General features: G+C 39.0%; 2 protein-coding genes and 1 long non-coding RNA gene across 21 annotated transcripts in view; 1 reads left to right on the forward strand and 2 right to left on the reverse strand.

Moving 5' to 3' along the window:
• Positions 1-23,050, reverse strand: part of LOC108264148 (uncharacterized) — a 332,110-nt gene that overhangs the window by 48,826 nt on the left and 260,234 nt on the right. For 13 of the 14 annotated variants that reach the window (XM_053678258.1, XM_053678251.1, XM_053678253.1 and 10 more), the window contains 6 exons: positions 7,830-8,003; positions 7,476-7,661; positions 7,122-7,295; positions 5,675-5,839; positions 5,333-5,506; positions 4,978-5,151 (listed from right to left, as the gene is read on the reverse strand). In XM_053678258.1, coding sequence (XP_053534233.1) covers positions 4,978-5,151; positions 5,333-5,506; positions 5,675-5,839; positions 7,122-7,295; positions 7,476-7,661; positions 7,830-8,003 — 1,047 coding nt within the window. Of the gene's footprint in view, positions 1-3,623; positions 3,798-4,191; positions 4,360-4,977; positions 5,152-5,332; positions 5,507-5,674; positions 5,840-7,121; positions 7,296-7,475; positions 7,662-7,829; positions 8,004-23,050 lie in introns of all 14 variants that reach the window. The other variant, XM_053678260.1, reaches the window with a different exon arrangement.
• LOC128629579 (uncharacterized) lies at positions 839-2,063 on the reverse strand. The gene is made up of 2 exons (XR_008393950.1): positions 1,560-2,063; positions 839-1,009 (listed from the first exon to the last, which is right to left on the reverse strand). It is a non-coding gene; the product is annotated as an uncharacterized LOC128629579 (long non-coding RNA).
• Positions 19,266-23,050, forward strand: part of LOC124627784 (uncharacterized) — a 199,979-nt gene continuing 196,194 nt past the window's right edge. For all 6 annotated transcript variants that reach the window (XM_053678246.1, XM_053678241.1, XM_053678243.1 and 3 more), the window contains exons 1-2: positions 19,266-19,421; positions 22,475-22,582. In XM_053678246.1, the coding sequence (XP_053534221.1) occupies positions 22,512-22,582 (71 nt within the window). In that variant the 5' untranslated portion in view covers positions 19,266-19,421; positions 22,475-22,511. The remainder of the gene's footprint in view (positions 19,422-22,474; positions 22,583-23,050) is intronic.

Raw genomic sequence — 23,050 nt, forward strand, 5'->3', positions numbered from 1 at the left:
ATGTGTTTCTGAGTCCTGCATTCTCCACTACTGAATATGAACTTCACAATCACTGCACTGACTTCTCTCTGTCTCTGTGTGTGTGTGTGTTCGTGTGTGTGTGTGTGTGTGATATTAACTCCAGTGTATTTGACACGTATTTGAGAGAATTTTCCAGCTTCTATGTGCAGATGAATGTAGGATCTAGTGCGCTAGTGTATTTTCTTCTGGAAAAACATCACACTCAGGAGAAATGTTTTTATATCCCAGTACCGTCTCCTGATTCCAGATAAAGAGAAAGTTACTTACTCAGAGGAGGAAGTGCAGGTCTGATTAAGTTTAAATGTTTACAGTATTTTTGGTCAGTTGCTGTGATTTTATTTGTAAGATGTAAGTATGAAGGCTATGAGGCTGAAGTAAATGTAAATAAAATGTAAAAATAATTTGGGTAATATTAGACTAATCTAAATTGACGAGATGTTTTCCTTCCCAAAAAGAGTGATTAGTGTCTGTCAGGGATTAGTGCTGATGACGTGTCAGTCACTGCAGATCAGACATTATCACTTTAGTAGTGCAGAGACAATGTATGTCACTGTTAGAAGATTTGTTGTCTTGCGGTTTGTTTTCTGGTTTAAACTCCGATATAAAGCACCGAGAATGAAAAGAAACTCAGATCAGGAGTCGGGAAAAGCAGATTTAGTGTCTTTCTATATTTTAATCTTTATTACTGATAATAAATCTAATCTAGAGAGCAATTAGACACGTTAGTTAGACATTACTAGCTAGGACTGGTAAGAGCTTTGTTCTGGTTAGTGCTTTTTATTATAAAGCTGTTTCATCACATCACTGAGTTACTCACCGCAGTGTCTCCAGTTTACACTCGTGTTTCTTCAGTAGATCACAGAGCTTCTCCACTCCTGAGTCTCCTAGTCTACACTCACTCAGATCCAGCTCTCTGATGTGTGATGGATTTGTACAGAGAGCTGAAGCCAAATCGGTGCAGGATTTCTCATTTACACTGTTACATAATCTGCAGAAAAGGAAACAGTGTTTATTCCAACATTAGAGAAAGAAAGGATATAGAAATGACTGAAGTAAGAACACTAACACATTTCTAAATCTCTGGTTTCTGTTCTTCTATCTTATATTCTTTCTTCTGGTTTTTACCAGACTCATAGGGCTGGGTGATAACTAAAATAATAATTATAACCATTAGGGGTTTAACAATATACAACATTTAAATACGATACCATTTCAATACAGAAAAAAGCACTGCCTGAATATGTGCCTTAGGCTTCCATTTTTAATTGATGAAAATATTTCATTTCAAAATTCAAAATGTCGGATAAAATAAAAAACTGTCGGACACAACGTCCGGTAAAAATATTAACACGAAGCAGACGTTAGATAAAGTACACTCGCAACTGCAGACCTACATACGATCTCTGTCTGCGCTAAATATCTGTTTTAAAGGTTCTCTCCATTTTTTGTTTTTTAGTGGACCCATTTCACACACACACACACACACACACACACACACACACACACACGCACACGCACACACACACACACACACACACAGCCAAGTAAAGCGTTACAGCCGAGCTGCGTTGTCGCTGCGTTGTAGGCAAGAAGATGGAGATTAAAGTAATATAAGGTCGGAGTCTGTAATTTACACACGGCTCAGAAACCAAAATAAAACCCTTTTTGACACAGATTTGATGAGAACAAGGAGAAACTTTGCTGCAGATCGTCACTCGTAAATGTGGTGATGTGGTCAGAAGTACACGCTGCTCGACCTTGTGTAATAACATAAAAAGTCCATGTTACATTTCGCCCTGCGTTACGTCGTTCCCCGCTCTCCCCTACAATAATCACACCTTAATGCTGGTGTTTACGTGATCAGTTCACACTCTTAGACACGTAAAAACACAACATTAAATATAATGTAAGAAAATGAAACATGCTTGAGCTGTTACTGGTGTGACTCACAAGGGGGCGTGTCTGAAGCACAAGGGGGCGTGTCTGAAGCACAAGGGGGTGTGTCTGAAGCACAAGGGGCGTGTCTGAAGCACAAGGGGTGTGTCTGAAGCACAAGGGGCGTGCTCATGATTGGTATCAGTATGATTTTATGCATTGTGCTGCTGCCACGTGATTGGCTGGTTGGAAAATTACATGAATGATCAAGTATATAGGTGTTCCTAATAAAGTGGTCAGTGAGTATATAAAATAAGGCATGTTTTATATTATTAGTACCTTACTGCAGTCTGTACGAGTTCCACCTGTGTTATGGTCACGGTCATTTATTTCAAGGCCAGTCCGTGTAGAACATTAGTCTATACTCATTTTTGTGGCTCTATAGCCGTGTATACTTCCGCTATTTTCTTGGCCACAGGCTTTTCTTGACCTGGTAACAGGTGTATTTAATTCAAAATCTTGTACAGTAGCACTACTTGTATTGTTCTCTGCTTAATATATCACTTTGCTTGTATTTCCTCATTTGTACGTCTCTGTAAAAGCGTCTGCTAAATGAATAAATGTAAATGTAAATAAATGTATTTGTAACATGAGGCAGAATTAAAATTAATATATAAATATATATAAATATATAAATACAGCAGGGGCGCACGGTGGCTTAGTGGTTAGCACGTTCGCCGTCATGAGTGTGCGGAGTTTGCATGTTCTCCCCGTGCTGCGGGGGTTTCCTCCGGGTACTCTGGTTTCCTCCCCCAGTCCAAAGACATGCATGGTAGGCTGATTGGCGTGTCTAAAGTGTCCGTAGTGTATGAATGGGTGTGTGAGTGTGTACGTGATTGTGCCCTGCGATGGACTGGCACCCTGTCCAGAGTGTACCCCGCCTTGTGCCCTATGATCCCTGGGATAGGCTCCAGGTTCCCCGTGACCCTGAGAAGGAGTAAGTGGTAGAAGATGGATGGATGGATAAATACAGCAAGTAGCAGCAGTCCAACAGCTTTTATTTCCAACACGAGGTGACATCTGCATAGCAAATCACAGACGTATATCTGGACTAAAATGATCAGATGAGTGCTGAGTTTGGTAAGAAACAGTACAGGAGGTAATTCAGTCGGGAGTTGTCTCAGAGGAGGATGGAGAAACACTGACATGGCCGATCCGGACGGAAATAAAGTCACAGAGGAGCTCCTGTAAAAGAGGAAATTACCCCAGGACCTCATGTGCATCTAATCCCATCCAAATAGGGCTATACTTACATCCTACCCTACTCCAAGGCCCTGCCCACACATACAGTATATAGATGTTTTAGAAAATGTATTTTTTCTCTGCACATTGGTCTCCCGTCCACAAAAAAAGGTTCTTCCAAGAAATGTATTTGAAAATGGAGAAAGAAAAACTATGTTAACTCTCATCTTCAGTGAGTAGTTTATGGAGCGAGTGAAAGTGAAGTGTGATCATGTGATCCTGCTGAGAGTGCACAGACAGAACGACACTCGCACATGGACGCTTCAATTCACAGCAGCTCACACTCTCTTAATAATCATATTGCTAATAATGTTTCACACGCTGAGGTTGGCCATTGTGCTCTCTGTTAATGACACACTCCACACACCAGATAATTACAATAATGCATGGAAATACAGATCTATATGTTTATAGTTGCTCCTTACCTAAGTTTCTGCAGTCTGTAATGTGGATCCTGCAGCAGAGCCGAGAGATGCTTCACTTTGACGTGTTCAGGTGTGTTGTTGCTCAGATCCAGCTCCGTGTGCAGTAAGGGGTTTCTTCTGAAAATGTCAGTAAGACACTTGTAGGCTTCCTCTGCATCAGCACTTTTCCACAACCTGTAGAGAAAAATGATATCAGCAGGTTAATAACTGTGTAATGAGAGCAATAAGGAACTGATTGTTATGTGCTTTAGCTGTGCTTCAGTTTGTGTTTTCAGTGTGTATCCTTATCCAGCTATATCTGTTACACAATCAGTGCACACTAATCCTCATTTCTTAATAAAATATTCATTATCAGTCTTTACTGTTACTGTTTATAACTGTTCAAGCACAAAACTCTATCCAGCGCTGTTTCCTGGATAATCAGCAAACCCACTTAACATTACAGTGTGATATAGTGACATCAAATCATTCAAATTAAATCATTCAGCAGAATTAATCATTTTCTAATGCTAAATGCTAAAGTGATAGAAATATAGCTGTTTATGGATATCTAGATCTTTTTTCTCACCTCAGTGTCTCCAGTGTACAGTGTGGATCCTGTAGTACATCAGTGAGCAGCTTCACTCCTGATGCTCCAGGGTCGTTCCCTCTGAGATCCAGCTCTATCAGGTGTGATGATTTCAGAGCTTCAGCCAGAGCAGCGTATCCTTCCTCTGTTATACTGCAGTCTGAAAGTCTAAGAGGACAAATATCTGTTATTATTTCATCTTCAAAGCTTTGAATATAACATTTTCTATCTGTTAAGATTTAGTTTAAGATGAATTTCTGAATTCCCCTACCAAGAAAAATGAATGTCTTTATATTGAGCCTTTAAAGTGATCCTCTATTTTTATTTGACTGAGAAAGACTGTAAAATAACCAAAGTGCTAATGATGTACTCCACTACGCCAAACATTTGTTTTTTAACTTAGTGTCACCTCACACCTACTTTATTTCTTCAATTTCTTCATTTGAGGTAAAGTAGCTCCCTCTTTATCTTGAATCAAGAGAGGCTATAGGGGCATTAAAAAAGCTACTCCAAAACACGGTACAAGCAAATACACTAACATTCTATTAACACTCTCTCTCTTTCTTTCTCTCTTTCTTTCTCCCTCTCTCCCTCTCCCTCTCTCTCATATGATAATTATTCAGTCTGCTCTGATACTGCTCTGTGTGCTCGTGTCGTTCTCTCTATTAAACACCGATTATGGTGAGTAAGATAAGAAACACAATATTCTGGAACGTTGATCTCAGTGTACAGTCAGAGTTCAATACTGTCAGTGTATTAGATGTTTGTGTAGTAATTAGATGTTACCTCACAGTCTCCAGTTTACAGTCTTTATTCTTCAGTACTGCAGAGAGCAGCTTCACTCCTGAATCCTGAATCCTGTTCTTACTCAGATTCAGCTCCCTCAGGGTGGAGGATTCTGATCTGAGAGCTGTGAGCAGAGCTGAACATCCTTTCTCTGTCAGATTACACTCACTGAGCCTGAAAGCACAATTAATCACACTTAACTGTGGGTTTTTCTTTAGCAGTTCTGTAGCAGAGGGAGGTCTTTTCTCCCTCAAACTACTCATCACTACTGAAAAAGACATGGACACTAGATGAATGATTGATAACCTAAAGACAAACCATTCAGCACAGATTTATACATCATTCAATTCCTTACTGAAGTTTTTCAGGTCTGCAGTGTGGATCCTTCAGTAAAGCAGAGAGTTGCTCTACTCCCGAGTCTCCTTCTATTTTCCCACTCAGATCCAGATCCGTCTGCAGTATCGGGTTTATACCCAGAACTTCACTCAGATGATCATAAGCTTTCTGTGCATCAGGACTTTTCAGCAACCTGTAGAGAGAGAAAGAACAGAGAAATGCTAACACTAATTATATTTACACCAGTGCAGTGGTACTTTTCAGTAATTGTTTGGTCCATGGTGGAAAACTAAACAGTAAAACTTTACTAATTACTCAGAATTAAGGCTGTATTTTACATGTACTGGGGGAAAGCGCTCACCTCAGTGTCAGTTTACATTCTGTATCATTCATCAAACTCCTAATCTCCGTCATTCCTGAGTCTCCAGGGTCGTTCCCTCTGAGATCCAGCTCTATCAGGTGTGATGATTTCAGAGCTTCAGCCAGAGCAGCGTATCCTTCCTCTGTTATACTGCAGTCTGAAAGTCTAAGGGGATACAAGTACAAATAATTGTCTTGATTTTTTAATGTACAAAAGCTCTCTCATTCTGGGCAAAAAATAAATGTGAGTAAATAAAAACAAATGATAATTTTGCTCATTTTTGATGATTAAAATAATTTTCTACACTAGAAAACTGTTCTGATAATTTTCTGATTTAGATTTTTTCCAATGTCTGGAGAAAACATGATGAAAACATTATGATAAAACCATAACAGCACATCATTATAATTCATTTTGTGTCTGAAATCTAGGACTCTTGTTCACTGCCAATCCCAAATACACCCATGTAGTGTGACTCCCAAATACACCCATGTAGTGTGACTCCCAAATACACCCATGTAGTGTGACTCCCAAATACACCCATGTAGTGTGACTCCCAAATACACCCATGTAGTGTGACTCCCAAATACACCCATGTAGTGTGACTCCCAAATACACCCATGTAGTGTGACTCCCAAATACACCCATGTAGTGTGACTCCCAAATACACCCATGTAGTGTGAGTCCGGCGCTCCAGTGTCTGTGTACGAACAGATAAAGAGGATTTCTGTGAAGTCACAGATCTGTCTCAGGACATGTAAATAAATTTATGGGTAATTATTTAGTTTAGTTTAGTTTATCAGTTATACATTATTTTTTTTAGTAATAGATAATTACTTGAACAATAAATATCAGTTACATGTCTTCACTTTCAGGAAGAAGGAAACAAGGGAATCCCTGACAAACACTGTGTATGTGCGGGACTTGCAGAGTGCCCCTGTGTGCACAGGAACAGAATAAAAATACACACCTGCACACACTAAACTAACACAAACTCCTGTACACTCGCATCACAAAAAAATTAACATAACTAAAACAAACAAACAACAACAATAAAAGATGTACATAATTTAGATAACTGTAGGAGTTTTACATGTAATTACGTGTCTGTCATTACACGACAGTTTTCCACACTGAGACCTCTTTATTCAGTTCACTTCTCTGTCCATCACTGCTATTCATTTCTGCTTTCAGTAAAGATTTCTAGCGAATGTGTGTGTTGTAGAAGGCTGTTAGTGATCTGCTATGCCAGCCATCAGCCTGCTATTGTAACTGCTCATGTAGCACATGCTGTAAAAACAGTAAGAACGTGGTATATTTAAACGAGGCTCTTGTGAAACAATCTCACAGCTAATAGATAAGATAGTTCACGCATGACCCTGCTGCTGCATTAAAGTGGATCTATCACAGCGTCTGGATAACGGATGAAGTGTGTATTAGACGTTACCTCACAGTCTCCAGTTTACAGTCTTTATTCTTCAGTACTGCAGAGAGCAGCTTCACTCCTGAATCCTGAATCCTGTTCCTACTCAGATTCAGCTCCCTCAGGGTGGAGGATTCTGATCTGAGAGCTGTGAGCAGAGCTGAACATCCTTTCTCTGTCAGATTACACTCACTGAGCCTGAAAGCACAATTAATCACACTTAACTGTGGGTTTTTATTTAGCAGTTCTGTAGCAGAGGGAGGTCTTTTCTCCTCAAACTACTCATCACTACTGAAAAAGACATGGACACTAGATGAATGATTGATAACCTAAAGACAAACCATTCAGCACAGATTTATACATCATTCAATTCCTTACTGAAGTTTTTCAGGTCTGCAGTGTGGATCCTTCAGTAGATCCTTCAGTAAAGCAGAGAGTTGCTCTACTCCTGAGTCTCCTTCTATTTTCCCACTCAGATCCAGATCCGTCTGCAGTATCGGGTTTATACCCAGAACTTCTCTCAGATGATCACAAGCTTTCTGTGCATCAGGACTTTTCAGCAACCTGTAGAGAGAGAAAGAACAGAGAAATGCTAACACTAATTATATTTACACCAATGCAGTGGTACTTTTCAGTAAATGTTTGGTCCATGGTGGAAAACTAAACAGTAAAACTTTACTAATTACTCAGAATTAAGGCTGCATTTTACATGTACTGGGGGAAAGCGCTCACCTCAGTGTCAGTTTACATTCTGTATCATTCATCAAACTCCTAATCTCCTTCATTCCTGAGTCTCCAGGGTCGTTCCCTCTGAGGTCCAGGTTCATCAGGTGTGATGAGCGGTTTGACTTCAGAGCTTTAGTCAGAGCAGTGTATCCTTTCTCTGTTATATTACAGTCTGAAAGTCTGGAGAAGGAGAATAAAGTTCATCATTCTCGGGTGGGTTTTGGGAAATGTTCATAATGCTTTGTTAACTTGTTCATGAGAATGTTCTTTCATTTAATTTCCAGAAACCCTTCATAACTAATGAAGTACATAAACTGGTTTGTAAATGACATACACCTAACAAGTTTTATTCACGTAGAATTTATCTGGAGCTTGCACGCAGTTCTACCTCAAAAATACAACGGTCAGTGATTTCAGTACAAATAAATACTCACCGATCCATTTTCCTGAACAGATGTTATTCAGGCAGTTAAATAATGATCCAGGCACATTAATTAGTCCACTGGCCAAATTACGACTTTACCAATTAATCCACATTTCCATCACTCAAATAAAAAGATATATTTTTATTTCTGTCCTAATGCTGTGTGAGTGAATATAAACCCGTTGTCCATCTCAGTGACGGTCAGCAGTGGTGTGCCCAGGGTTCAGGCTTTCATTATTGTGTTCACTCTCTGATGCATGATAAATAAACACACAATATCTAGAATACCTTCATATTTTCCTCAAGTACAATATAGTGTTGTTGGATTCGTTATAAAAGGTTTTTAATGTTGTAATCCTTTAAGAAATGATGAAGGCTTTTAAGAAACATTCTACAAACAGGGTCACATGTATTGTCCTGTGTTAATCTGGTGTCGCGACGGACCGACAGCCGGCGCGCATAATAAAGTCGCTCCTTCCCCAACTGCCGCACCGGCACGAAGCGGACAGCCTCGTGCCAAACACACCATCAGCCGGAAGGACCGTAACGGTGGGGCGGGACCGTTGACGCTACACCGGCCTGCGATTGGGAAGTCCGTCGGGAAAATTCCACCACTCAGGCGACGAAGGAGGAGGATAAAAGGACGCGCTTCCGGCCGTACGGGAGAAGAGAAAACAACGGTGAAGAGACAGACTCCGTGCGAGTGCGGACGAGACCGCCGGGTGGTGAGATCGCACGCAACGGTGGATGACGGCACGGGAGACCCACGCCCACGTCTCGGGAACCCCGACACGCCCTCGAGAAGGTCACAACGACAGCCACACCCCCACGAAACCCCCCGCACTCACACACCCTCGCCTCCTCACGACAGACAGCTCACACTAAGACAAATAAAACACCCATTTTGACTGCAATCTGTCTCCTGTAGGTCTGTGCTCTGCCCTTCCCCCGAGCTAACTCCCTACACTGTTCATTACTGAATACGATTCAGTGTTATTGGGAAACACACCCCTGAATGAGTTCCTGACTAATCTATTCCTACATGCTACAGATATACTTATAGTGAAGTAAAAACGTCAGTGATCTAGTAATGTATACTATTAAATGACGTACACAAGCTTCTGGAGTTTGCAGGATGAACTCTTTAGTAGAGTAGAGATCTTCTCCACTCCTGGATTTCCCAGTGTGTTCTCACTCAGGTCCAGCTCTGTCAGGTGTGAAGGGTTTGCAGTAAGAGCTGATATCAGATCAGTACAGCCTCTCTCTGTAATACCGCTCTTACTCAGCCTGCACACAGAGAACACCGCTGAGATAAACGTCTCTAAACAACCCACAGGATCAACCGTCCAAAATAATACCAATGTAGAAGAAATAATCGAGTTATAATGGAGTGGTGAGAACGTGTAGAGTGGACTGTTCACCCACACTCTCAGAACCACAGTAGATTCTGCAGCAGTACTGATTGGGCTAAACAGTGTATACACTACACTAATATCTTTAAAGATTTAATGTGAACACAAACAAAAGTACCAGGTGAGGAAGTCAGACCACATACCTGAGTTTCTCAGTTCTACACTGCCGATCCTTCAGTAGAACAGAGAGCTGCTTCACCTCTGAGTCTCCGGATATTTTCCCACTCAGATCCAGTTCTCTCTGCAGTAAGGGGTTTGTACCCAGAACTTCAGTTAAAGAAGCACAGGCCTTTTCTGCTTCAGGACTCAAGATTCTGGAGAGAAAAAAACACATTTCATTATGATACTGATATCAGCGCTTTGAGTATGGACTTTTCCCCCATACAATCCTGCTGTTAAATTATGTGAACCAGAACAGACATAATGGCAGCTGGCATACATTGATACCTCAGCATTAACAACGTGGAAGTTACTTTCTAATCTTGTGTCTTCAAAAGGTCTTGCAATATTTTAGAAATTTTTCTGAGCCATGTTTCTGTGAGCTTGTCCTGGTTTTGACTTTGTTTTGTTCTGGTTTCTGGTTATTGTATTTGTCCTTTGGATTTGTTGGAAAGTCAAATGGATTCTTTGAAATGTTGAACCTCTTGCCAAGACACATGGATTTCAATTGTGTTTTGCCATGTTCTCATAAAGCCTGCATTTTCATTTTACTTCTCTGTCCTGAGTGTCTTTTTACACTTTAATTTTCAGAACTTTATATATTAGAAAATGTATAAAATGTAACCATGTAAAGGGCTTCCCAGTGGTCCAGTCATGTGAAAAATTAAGTACACCCCATGGAAATTGTCATCTTTTTTGATATATTTGGACACGCAAACATGACGTTGAACAAAGCCACAAGGAAATATAAGCTTTTTCCATCATTTATTCAACAGAAATATCAGTAGATGTGATATTCTTCTGTTGAAAAAGTAAATACACCCTTGGTCTCAGAAGCTAGTATTGCCCCCTTTAGCAGAAATAACTTCTGGGTGTGTTGTATTCCAGTCTTGCTGGAATTTTTGACCACTCTCATGCAATATTCTTTCAGTTGAAAGATGTTTGAAGTTTTTCTTTCATGTTCTGCCCATTTCAAATTCCCCCCACAACATTTCAATGAAATTCAAATCTGGGCTTTGACTAGGCCTTTCCATAACCCTCCATTTCTTCTTTTTGAGCCATTCCTTGGTGGATTTGCTGTCATACTTAGGATCATTATCCTGTTGAAAGGTACACTTTCGGTTCTTTTCGGACAGATGGTGTCATATCACATCAAACCAGTGACTACAATTCCCAACCTCGACTGCAACCTACAAACATGGCCGTCATGGACCGCAATTCCCAGAACACCCCTTCATTCTAATCACGCAGTCCTGCATCCGATTTGGCTGATCGCCTGACCTCTGCATGTTCATGATTACTGTGTTCTGCCTTATCCTTTGGACTTCTTGTTGTTTCATTAAACTGCCATACCTGCACTTGCTTCTGTCCTGCACCTACATTTCGTGACAGATGGTCTCACATTTTCTTCAAGTACTCTTTGATATGATGCAGAATTCATATTTGAATCAATGAATGCAAGTTGTCCAGGCAGTGAAGCAACCCCTAAACCTAACATTTTCACCACCGTGCTTCACAGTTGGTATGAGGTGCTTCTCCTCAAAAACTGTCTTTGATCTGTGCTAAACATGTCTGCTGTTACTTTGGCCAAACAACTCTATCTTTGATTCATCTGTCCAGAGCACATTATTCCAAAAGGCCTGGTCTTTGCCTATATGCTAATTGACAAACTGTAGTCTTGCAGAGGCATTTTCCTGATACGCCTCACATGCAGGTCAAATTTGTGCACTCTCTCTCTGATTGTAGAAGCATGCACTTTGACACCAATACCAGCACCAATTGTAGATGATTTTCCTTACAGTGTAATAACGTATTTAAAAACATTTGGAGATCTTTTTAAAATCCCTTACCAGACTCATAGGCATCTACAACCTTTTTTCTGAAGGCCTTGCAGAACTCTTTAGATCTTGGCATGATGACATCACACACCTCAGTATCACAGGGAACACCAGACACTAGATATGAGAGGGGTATAAACAAGACAGGTTCCACCTGCACTCCCTAAGCAGGTTCTCATGACTGGCACCCAATCTTCAACACCTGATTCTAATTATATGGATTTGAAGGTGTGATAAATGTAGGGGTGTACTTACTTTTTCCATGTAACTGATCTGTTTTTTGTTAATTGAAATTGTGAAAATTACTACATAATGTCAATTGTATGTATGATTTGATCGAGTGTATCAACTTTATTCATAGGCACTGTTTCAAAGAGAATCAAATGTTTGCACAAATGTGAAAAAAACAATAATTTTCATGGGGTGTACTTGACGACTGTAACCTAAGTAAACAAAAATAAAAATAAAAAGATCAGATTGCTGAAATAATTAGTCCCAATACACTGGTCATAGGTTTGGACTGTCTTTAGGTTATGCTAAATTGCTGAAGTTTGCAGAACTGTAAAAAGTCAAGCTCGGTGCCAGTGGCATGGATGGGGACACCTCCACTACCAGCAAGTCTACTTCATCTTCCTAATAATTAGTATGTCAGAAATAATCTTCAAATATACTTCGAACATGAAGAAAACCTATTTCAGACATTTCACTTTGCTGTTAATCTGCTGGTTACGATGATAATACCATATAAATCCTACAAACAAACATCACTAGATATCACACGAATGAGAATCTTGGATGGACAGACAACCTGAAAATATAACTCCTGCACCACTTAGTAGAGGAGGCATAAAAAGCAAACTATAAAAGTACAAAATATTTCCATTGTTGTAAAAAAATTTGTATAAATCAAAAACTCACCTCACAATCAGTTTAGAGTTTGAATTCCATAGAAAATATCTAAATGTATCCCATAATGATGCACTGTAGTTCCCTCTGAGGTCCAGCTCTTTCAGATGTGATGAGGAGTTACATTCCAGAGCCTTAGCCAGGTCTCCACATTGTGTTTGGGTGAGACTACATTTACTCAGTCTGAAAGAAAATGATAATAAATCACATTTCATGGTGAGACAGTGACATGACAGTGACAGTAACATCTCTGAGGGGTTTGAAATTAATAGTCATTTCAGTAGCCAACATTTATAAACATTATTTACGGGAAGCACAGGTACTGTCACGTTTCACATGAGATTCCTATAATTAGATTAATTAACATAAAATAAATAATGAAGCATATTGTGCTACAGAGGTTACCTTTTTATAACTAAAGAATTTACATGAACTTTTTTAATAGCTTCTTTGACTTATTTTTATGACTTATAAGTATGCCAGATTCAGTTCAAAAGGTTTTTTTTATACCTACTAGAATAGAAATATCCATCGTTCTATTTTTCTAAATTTCTACATATTTCAGAAGTAAAAAATAATTTACTTCAGTATCTCCAGAGTGCAGTTTGGGTTCTGCAGTAGATCCGAGAGCTCCTTCACTCCTGTGTTTCCAATTGTGTTCTCACTCAGGTCCAGCTCCTTGAGGAGTGAGGGGTTTGTTCTCAGAGCTGATACAACAGCAGCACAATCTTCCTCAGTGAGACTGCACTTACACAACCTGCAGAGAGAGAGAGAGAGAGAGAGAGAGAGGGGGGGGGGGGGGGGAGAGAGAGAGAGAGAGAGGGAGAGGGAGAGAGAGGGAGAGGGAGAGAGAGAAGAGAGGGAGAGAGAGAGAGGGAGGGAGGGAGAGAGAGGGAGAGGGAGAGAGGGAGAGAGAGAGAGAGAGAGAGAGAGGGAGAGAGAGAGAAGGAGAGAGAGAGAGAGAGAGAGAGAGAGAGAGAGAGAGAGAGACTTAGCAGATTACTTTGACTAATTTCATTGTGCTTTTCGTTACTCTACTTAATTTACTTGAATATACTAAAAGAGTGTTAAGCTTCCTATCCAGCTCTTCTTCTGTATCTGTCTCTGCTTGTAGCTTTGATCAAGTTTAGATATCGTATGACTATAAACCTCGCTGTTGGTCTTGTGGCTTTAAGAATTCTTGCCGGTGGTAACTGCAGTTCTTGCTGTAGTCATATAATCAGTTATAATATATATTGTGTATATAATATATTGTATATTACTGTGTTACTGGAACTTCTTCAGCCTGTAGGATTTTATCATCTGCAGATTAACTGATAGTTTGTGACGTGTTTATAACATTTCTAGAAGGTTTTCTGTTACTTTTTGTAGCTGCATCTGGTGTTTGCAGGTGATTAAATAGAATTTACTGTATTAATAATAATAATAATAATAATAATAATAATAATAATAATAATAATAATAATAATACATAAATTTGGTCATTTCAAACAGTAACACTATACATATACTGTCAGAATGTCTTCTTAAAGTCTCCTTAAAGACCTCTGCTCTTCTTTCGGACACTATTAGTTTTATTTTAAGTGATGACATTACCCCAGTTTCAGCAGTTTGAATTGTTGATTCTTCAGCACACCACAGAGCTCCTTCATTCCTGATCCTCTCAGTGTATTCCCACTCAGCTCCAGCTGTCTCAGGTGTGAGGGGTTTAAACTCAGCGCTGATGCCAGAGCAGCACAACCTTCATTTCTCATCCTGACGTTATTTACCCTGTTTACAGAAAGACAACAAGTAAGAGAAGTATTTTAACTATTTTATATCCATTTGATCTATTATTTTAAATGTAAAATGAAAGGGAATAACTGATGAAAACTAACTTGAGTATCTCAGGTCTGCAGTGTGAATCCTGCAGTAGAGCAGAGAGCTGCTTCACCTCAGAGTCTCCGTTTATTTTCTCACTCACATCGAGTTCTCTCTGCAGCAAGGGGTTCATATTCAGAACTCTATAAAGTAACTCATAGCCTTCCTGTGCAGCAGGACTTTTCAACAACCTGCAGAGAAAAAACAAGAATATTTTTAGTGTAAACTCACTTTAAATCAGGACATGCATGCATGATCAGGTATGGGGACGTTACAACCTTTACAACGTTACAGCTGAAAAGATATGGTGTGTTTTAAAACCAATCATTGGTTAACTAAAATCACATGTACATGCTCCTAGTTTATAGTTTATGGTTTAAATTGTTGTTGAAATGAGATTTATTTTGAGTCTTCCAATCAGAAGTAATTCTCACCAGACCCTTGATGCTACCAGTAAAATAAAATACATAAAGAAGTCTTAGAGAAATTTCACATTGCTGACTGCTACAGACCGTGACTTCTTTTGCATGAAACATGGTTCATCGATCACTGAATTACACTTTATTTTAATGTCTGTATGCAGGTAAGTATAATATTGCTGTAATGCATAGTGGTGCACAAATTTACTGTTAACCTGCTATTAATTCCATTTCTGCCAACTAAAATATAGCAGCAGACCGGTCTGGCTCATTCCAAACACTGGGTTTCTTAAAACTGACCAACAGTTTCGTCATTTTTACTGACAAGGTGGAAACACCAAACTTTAAAATTTAGAGTTAGAGTTCTTTTATAATTCACTTTTAGCATACAAACAAATGAAACTGAAGCTTAGTTCATTTACATGCATTATTACACCGCAAGTATAAATGCTGATAAAAGGCAGATGAGATGCAGCAAAAAACTGTAATGGAAATGTAACAAAACTGACTTTTATTACATACTAATATTAATATTACTAATACTACATCATGACTTTAAGATTCCTAATTATTTTATGGTACCGCACAATAATTTTGAAAAGCTTATTGAATATGTTATAAAGTTTGTTCATGTTTTAAGCACAGAAACCTTCAGTATACCAGAGCCATTTAAATATTACATCCATCACTGTAGTCAATAACAGATTATTAATAAACGAGGATGTCCAACATGACAATGAGATATAACATAAGTTGTCGAGCCCGATATGTATATTATACATGATGTATATTAGAAATGAATTGATAATAGCTGTTCACCTCAGTGTCTCCAGTGTACAGTGTGGATCCTGTAGTACATCAGTGAGCAGCTTCACTCCTGATGCTCCAGGGTCGTTCCCTCTGAGATCCAGCTCTATCAGGTGTGATGATTTCAGAGCTTCAGCCAGAGCAGCGTATCCTTCCTCTGTTATATTATTGTCTGTGTGAATTTTACTGTCCACTTTATCCCAAATATTGTACAAAATAAATACATACGATTTTAGACATTAAAGATGTGTGATGTTGTTTCAAAATTGAATTGATCTATTTTTACTGTTTATATATTAACCCTAGATTGTCACTGAATGGAGCATGTACGAATTACTTGGTTGCAATTAACAAATCGTTATTATAATAATTCAGTGTTTGACTGAGTGCTACTTCAAAAACATGTAAATAAAATAAAAGTAGTATTTAAGGATAAAAGCATTTCATGACACTTTCACGTGTTTTAAGAAATTACAATGACATACTTGAGTTTTTGTAGGACACAGAGTGAATTCTGTAGTAGATTAGAGATCTGCTTCATTCCCGAGTCTCCTGCTTTATTCTCGCTCAGATCCAGCTCCAAGAGATGTGAGGGGTTTTCTTCCAGAGCTGTAGCCAAAGCAGCACAGCCTTCAGCTTCTACACTGCAGTTACACAGTCTGCAGAGGGAAAGAAGGAAATACAATGAACAGATTTCATCTCATTTGGTAAATAATGTAATATTTCAATTCATTTCTTTAACAGTTATCTTATAATTACATCAATATGACATTTACTTTGGAATATAATGTTTACATTTTGCATACACACTTAAACACCTTTTAGTTAAATATAAATCTAATAATCCATTTTTTTTAATCAAACCCTGCTGTTTAATCATATTGTGTTCTAGTTTAGTCAGTTTTTCCTGATCTCTTTACCAGACATGAACGTGGAGAATATGGAATATCAGAAATGTATTAACAGCATTAAAGTCTGCAGAACACGTCCTTATTTTTATTACACGTAATTCTGCAGTCATTTAAACTGGTATATTAAAAATTTACAAATAAAATTACTAATAATTATTAATAAAAATGTATTAATAATTTACGCTTCACTGTGGCTATTCAATAAATTTAGAATTATTGAAGGATTAGACGTCATTTCAGATGTTACTTCACCTGATTATTGTGAGTCGAGATTGTGGAGTCTTCAGTCCAGCAGAAAGCCGAGTGACTCCTGAATCCTGCAGACTGTTGTTGCTCAGGTCCAGCTCTCTCACACTACAGGACTTTAAGTTGAGAACGCTGGCTAAAGCTGAACAGCTCTCCTCAGTCAGGTTACATTTATTCAGCCTAAATATGAGATATTGTGTTAGCAGAGCTACACACTCCATCTTCATTCTGCACGTCATTTTATTATCATGTGCACCAAAGTACGTATTCTGGGTTCATCTGGGGCATTAGTGGTCTTTAGTGGTCATTTCTAACAAATTCAATTAATTTATTCCTCTTTTAATGTGTCTTGTCTGTTATGTCTTAGTAGTTAAATCTTGTTTTAAGATTTAATTGAAAATGTCAAACATGTTGATCATTTCTATTCTTCTGTTACTTTCTAGTTTCAGTAGCGTAACACATTCCAGTGATGTAACAGGACCCAGGTGTTTCTATAATGTTGTTTCATCAATTATAGAAAACAAAAAAAGTAATTAAAAATACATTAAAAATCAATTTGTGCATACTTAACAGCAGGTCCCAGTAGAAAACATTTTATTAATAAAACTCAGGGTTAGGGGTTAGGGTTGGGGTTAGGCATGTCCTTCCTCTGTTATACTGCAGTCTGAAAGTCTGTGCAAAAAATATTATCATAGAGGATATAGAATAAAATGGATGAACATCTAAAGAAGCAATATAAAATTAAGAAGCTCTTTGGCACACTGAGAAACATGGCACTTCTAATTATAATATTGTATTAAAACCAATTAATTTATAATGTTTTTATTTATATACTGTAGATAAGATGGTCAAAATTAAGCATTTGGCATAATGCACATTAATGAAACAACTAAAGAGAGATACTTTTAACTTAAGTAACCAGAGATCAGGATCTCTCTCTCTCTCTCTCTCTCTCTCTCTCTCTCTCTCTCTCTCTCTCTCTCTCTCTCTCCCTAGCTCTCTGTCTCTCTGTCTCTCTCTCTCTCTCTCTCTCTCTCTCTCTCTCTCTCTCTCTCTCCCCAGGTTGTATAAAGGAGGCAGTATTACAGAAGATCACATTTGACTTCTGCTCTGGATTTAAATCCTTCACACCTGAGAGATAAGTGTACGGTCAGAGAAACACAGAGAGGTTGCCAAGAGACCTACAGCAACATTAAAGAAGCTACAGGAATATCTGACAAGTACTGTTTACTCTCTGCATGCAACGACAATCTCTTGTATTATTTATGTCTGGGCTATGGCGTAGAGTGGCTAGACTTAAGCCCTTTCTCACACAAAACATCTAAGTTCAAATAAATCACCACAAACTATGTGTCAAAATTTGTTATGATCTAATGAGACCAATTCCAAAAGGTATAATAATTCCATAATTCCAAAAGGAATGTTTATCACAAGAAGAAGTACTTTACCAAAAGAACACCATCCCCATGGTGAAGCATGGTGGTGGGAGCGTCATGCTTTAGGGCTGCTTTTTTCAGCCAGAACTGGGGCTTTTATCAAGGTGGGGGAATCAGGAATAGGTACAAATACCAATAGTATAAAACATTCAGCTGTCTTCTAGTAAGCTGAAGATGAAAAGGAATTTCCCCTTTTAGCAAGACAATGACCCAAAGCATACATTCATACCAACAAAGGAACGGGTTAACCAAAAGAAGATCAATGTTTTTGAATGTCCTAGCCAGAGTCCAGACCTGAATCCATCTAAAAATCTGTGGGGTGACCTGAAGCGGGCTGTGCACAGGAGACGCCCTTACAAATTGATGGATCTAGAATGTTTTCAGAAGAAAGAGCGGGAAAATATTGCCAAGGTCAAGATGTGTCACGCTGATAGACTAAAATAACTGAGTGCTGTAATAAAATCAAAAGGTGCTTCAACAAAGTATTAGTTTAGGGGTGTGCACACTTATGCAACCAGGCTATTGTAAGTTTTTTTTTTCTCTGAAAAGTTTCTGATTGTTTTCACTTTATTTGTATACTTTGCAATTTCACATTAAAGGTGGGAAAAGTTTTGACATGATTTATCTTACTTTCATTCTTTTACTTCACAAAACCCTGCCATTTTAACAGGGGTGTGTAGACTTTTTATACCCACTGTAAATCCTCTCACGGTGGCGTCTCTAATCGCTTTGTGGTGTTTAGTGTCTCAGACAGACTTGCTGATGTTGTTTCTGACTGTACACACTCAGGTAAGAGCTGTGGCCTAAAATATGAAAGTGATTCAGATGAAACTATACTTCAAATGTAGTGTGGTTAATATTCTACTATTTTAAAGAACTGTTTATGAATATTTGTCTTTTTTTTTGTCTCATTAGAGGTTTATATCTTGATCATTTTATCAGTCATTTATTCATCCAGCTCAGAGTGGAACACTAGAGGGCGCACTGACTCCGTGTGTGTGTGTGAGAGAGAGAGAGAGAGAGAGAGAGAGAGAGAGAGAGAGAGAGAGAGAGCTGTTACACTGTAAGAAGTTGTAATTGAAACTCCGCCTTTTCTCCACCGGAAATGACTCAAAAGTGAAAGTGAAAGCAGATAATTTTGTGTCGAGAAAAACACGAAGCTCTTTGGAACAGAATCGCAGTGAGTACATGAATATAAAGCTGTAATATGTCAGTTTTAGGATTATTTACTAAATGAAGAACATTTCTGTGTTCTCTTCCACAGTTGACTTTAATCTTTATTGAATAACGCGGTGTGACGCAGTAACTTAACCTGAGGGAAGTTAACAGACCCGTGTGTCCTGCTGTGTTTCTTACACACAGTGTGTAAAGTTTACAGCTGTTATTTATTAAAGAGGGAATAATATTCATATTCATTATAACAATTCCTGACATATTTCCACTCTCTCTTCTTTATCTCTAACACACACAATAAGCAGAAATAAACACGACGCCACTTCCTGTTTAGATACAGCACTCGGCGCCATTTTAGACTGAAAAGTTGAAGGTCTCTGAATCAGCGGTTCTCAACTCGGGGCGCGGATTGTTTTCAAGAAAAATAAACACAGGCAGATCATCATTTCTGTACTCGGTGTATTTATTGCTTTTCAAATAGAATGTGCATAAATGAAAACCCCCGTGTTCCCTCTCCTAATGTATTTTCTTTTTGCTGGGGAGGGGCGGAGCTTAGCGGCCTTTTATCTCGCCCTCAGTGCAGGCCAGTGTTCCCAACTTAGCGACTTCAGACCCCTTTAGCCACGTTTTTTTTTTTTTTTTTTTTTTTTTACAACAAAAAAGCGTCTAGAAACAAACCTTAGCGACTTTCCAGATATCAGCAGTACTGTCCTGCAATGCAGCGCGAGGTCCTGCTTTCCCGCTGCACTCACACCTCTCACCGCATCTGCTCTGTTCAGTGAGGGGCTGAGAGACAGACATTTAAGAAGACGCGCCTTTCCTCCTCCACATTTATATAATTTATAGACGAATGTTTTTAGAACGCAAGACGAATGTAATGCAACGTTTTACATGTAAAATAGTCCACGTTATTACAGCCTAGTTCTCGTGTTCAGAGTAGTTATAGTGTTCAGAAACATTTTTGATCATTCATGTTCCATACCTGTCTGTTAGGCAGTTTGATAAAAGTCATAAAAGTTATTATTAAAAAAAGTTATGAAAAGTAATTTTAAAAAGTACAAAAACACAAAAATAAAAAAATTTATCCATCCATCTATCTATCCTTCTACCAAAATCAGATGATAGATTAGGTTATATATTGCTAAATTTGATAGAATAGATTAGATAGAATAGATAATCATCATAATCATTATTCCTAGTTTTCTCCAATATTGGGGGGGGGTGGGGGGTGGGGTTAGGTTGAGGGGGGTGCCTCATGATAGAGGAGGCTTGGGGGAGCTTTAGTTACAAAAGGTTGAGAACCTCTGCTCTAAACCAATCATGTCAGATCGGAAATTCATAATATATTAGTAATAAATCTATCATTTAGTTCATGTCAGATAAATATCTCAATGTTGCCTCCACCTGCCATATTGTCATGTAATGGAGGCTGAGATAGAAACAAGTGCAGGCAGGGCACTTAATAAAATAACAAGTCCAGGAGATCAGGCAGAAATCAATAAACATAGACAGGCAGAGATCAGGCAAACAGTCCAAACCAAGGCAATTCAAAAAGACGAGATCGAAAACCAGAACAAAGTCAAAACCAGAATAAACAAACAAGGTATCAAGGCTTGGTAACAGCAGAGACAAAATGTAACTGAGCGTGTACTTCACAATGGCTATGTGTGTAAGAGTCTCTTAAATAGTGTGGTGTGATTGAGATTGTAATTGGGAACAGGTGTGTCAGTGTGTATCTTTGGGAGTTGTGGTCATCAGCCATGTTTGTAATGCATTCTGGGAAATGGAGTCGTATGTTTGCGGTGACATGACAACAACCCCCACGTCCACCCCACACACACACCCACAGGACGCTTCTCCCAAAGTGCCAAAAAAAAAATCCCTTCCCGTGGTCCTGGCCCTCTGGATGAAATGTTCACACCACCCCTCAGGTTCTAATGGCATTGTCCAACAAGTAGCAGGTTCCTTGAGTAGCAGACATGAGGCTTGGGCTGGTTCGCTGGGTTCATTTAGCAAGACCCAGGCTTGGGAAGTTGTGTCATCAGCTTTAGAGGGGGGCTTGAATTGGTGGGCCGTCTCGTCTGCCTTTCTTGAGTGTGAAGCAATGTCCTCCATGGAGCACGGAGACAGAGCGACACCCTCAACCTCTAATACTTTTGCAGTTGAATGTTCACAAATACCCACAGCCATGCCCCAAAATCTAGTGGAAAGCCTCCCCAGAAGAGTCAAGCTTGCCCATGGTTTTGGAATGGGATGTTCAATAAGAATATATGGGTGTGATGGTGAGATGTCCACATACTTTTGGCCATATAGTGTATATTATTAGAAACAAAGAACATTTTGTAACATGAATTGTGCAGCACCCTTTGTCATCACAGATTAATCAGATGGTTGTGAATAGCAGCTCAATACATATACGTATATCATCACTAGTTGTGGTTGAGGAGACCCCCACCCCCCACCCCCACTATGTAAAGAGCTTTGAGTGTCTAGAAAAGTGCTATATAACTGTAACTGTAACTAACACATATAGAGTATCCTAAGCTGATTTAGCTTGAAAAGCTGATTTAAAAAACTGGATATGACACACTAAACAGTATGTGTAAATAGTCACAAGGCCATAGGGAGTATGTTGTTTCGCATTTAGTACAGTAGTATGCAGTTTTGTTTGCTGCTATTCCTCAGTATTACAGAAGTGTTATGAAAAAACTAAAAACTTTAGTGCACCTCAATGTGAATATCAGCAGTTAGTAAGTACCAGGTGAAAGAGCAAACTCGTATAGTGCTTACTGTATAACAATATATATCAAAAAGCAGATCTTGTGCTTCAGCTGGCTAAGTAGTGTCCTGTAGACCCGTATTCATGCATCGCCATCTTGATTAACTGATTAGATGATTAATTGAATCAGGTCTGTTGGGAGCAGAGAAAACACTAAAATGTGCAATGCAGGCAGTTCTCTAGGACCAGGGTTGAGAACCTTTTCTCTATGGTATCCAAATATCCGAAAGATAATTTGATGAGCTCAGTCAGTTTATACTCTCCTAATGCATTCCTACCAGGATTAAGAGTGAAGCAGATGTATGACTTCCTGAGAGAATGTCGGGGGAGTGTGAGGAAATCAGAACCACTGAAACAAGTCTGTCTGAGGGCCAATGTAAACAACAAAGGTAAGTGAACCAGGTTTATTTGCTACTTACATTACATTACTGTGTAAACAGACTAACGTTCCAGTTGAAAAAAAAATGGTTTGCATTTTGCAAACCACCAATTGCCCTCATACATATTTTTAAGATATGATATAAATTCAAACATTTGTATAATAGCTAAGACAGATGTTATCTTATACATGTGTCTTGCATGACTCTAACAAGAAGTCAGGAAGTGTAGTGTCTTCTGAGAGCTATACATAATAAATGATTCCCAACAGTAGGGAAAATCTAACATGTCCTCCTCAGCTGATCTGAGGGTTGAGCCTGGCCAGTATGTGGATGGGAGACGTCCTGGGGAAAACTAAGGTTGCTGCTGGAAGTGGTATTAGTGAGTTCAGCAGGGGGCGCTCACCCTGTGGTCTGTGTTGGGCCTAATACCCCACTATAGTGACTGTAAATACAGCACGATCTTTCGGATGAGACGTT

This window comes from Ictalurus punctatus, chromosome 4, assembly GCF_001660625.3.
Source record: "Ictalurus punctatus breed USDA103 chromosome 4, Coco_2.0, whole genome shotgun sequence".
NCBI classification, from domain to species: Eukaryota; Metazoa; Chordata; class Actinopteri; order Siluriformes; family Ictaluridae; genus Ictalurus; species Ictalurus punctatus.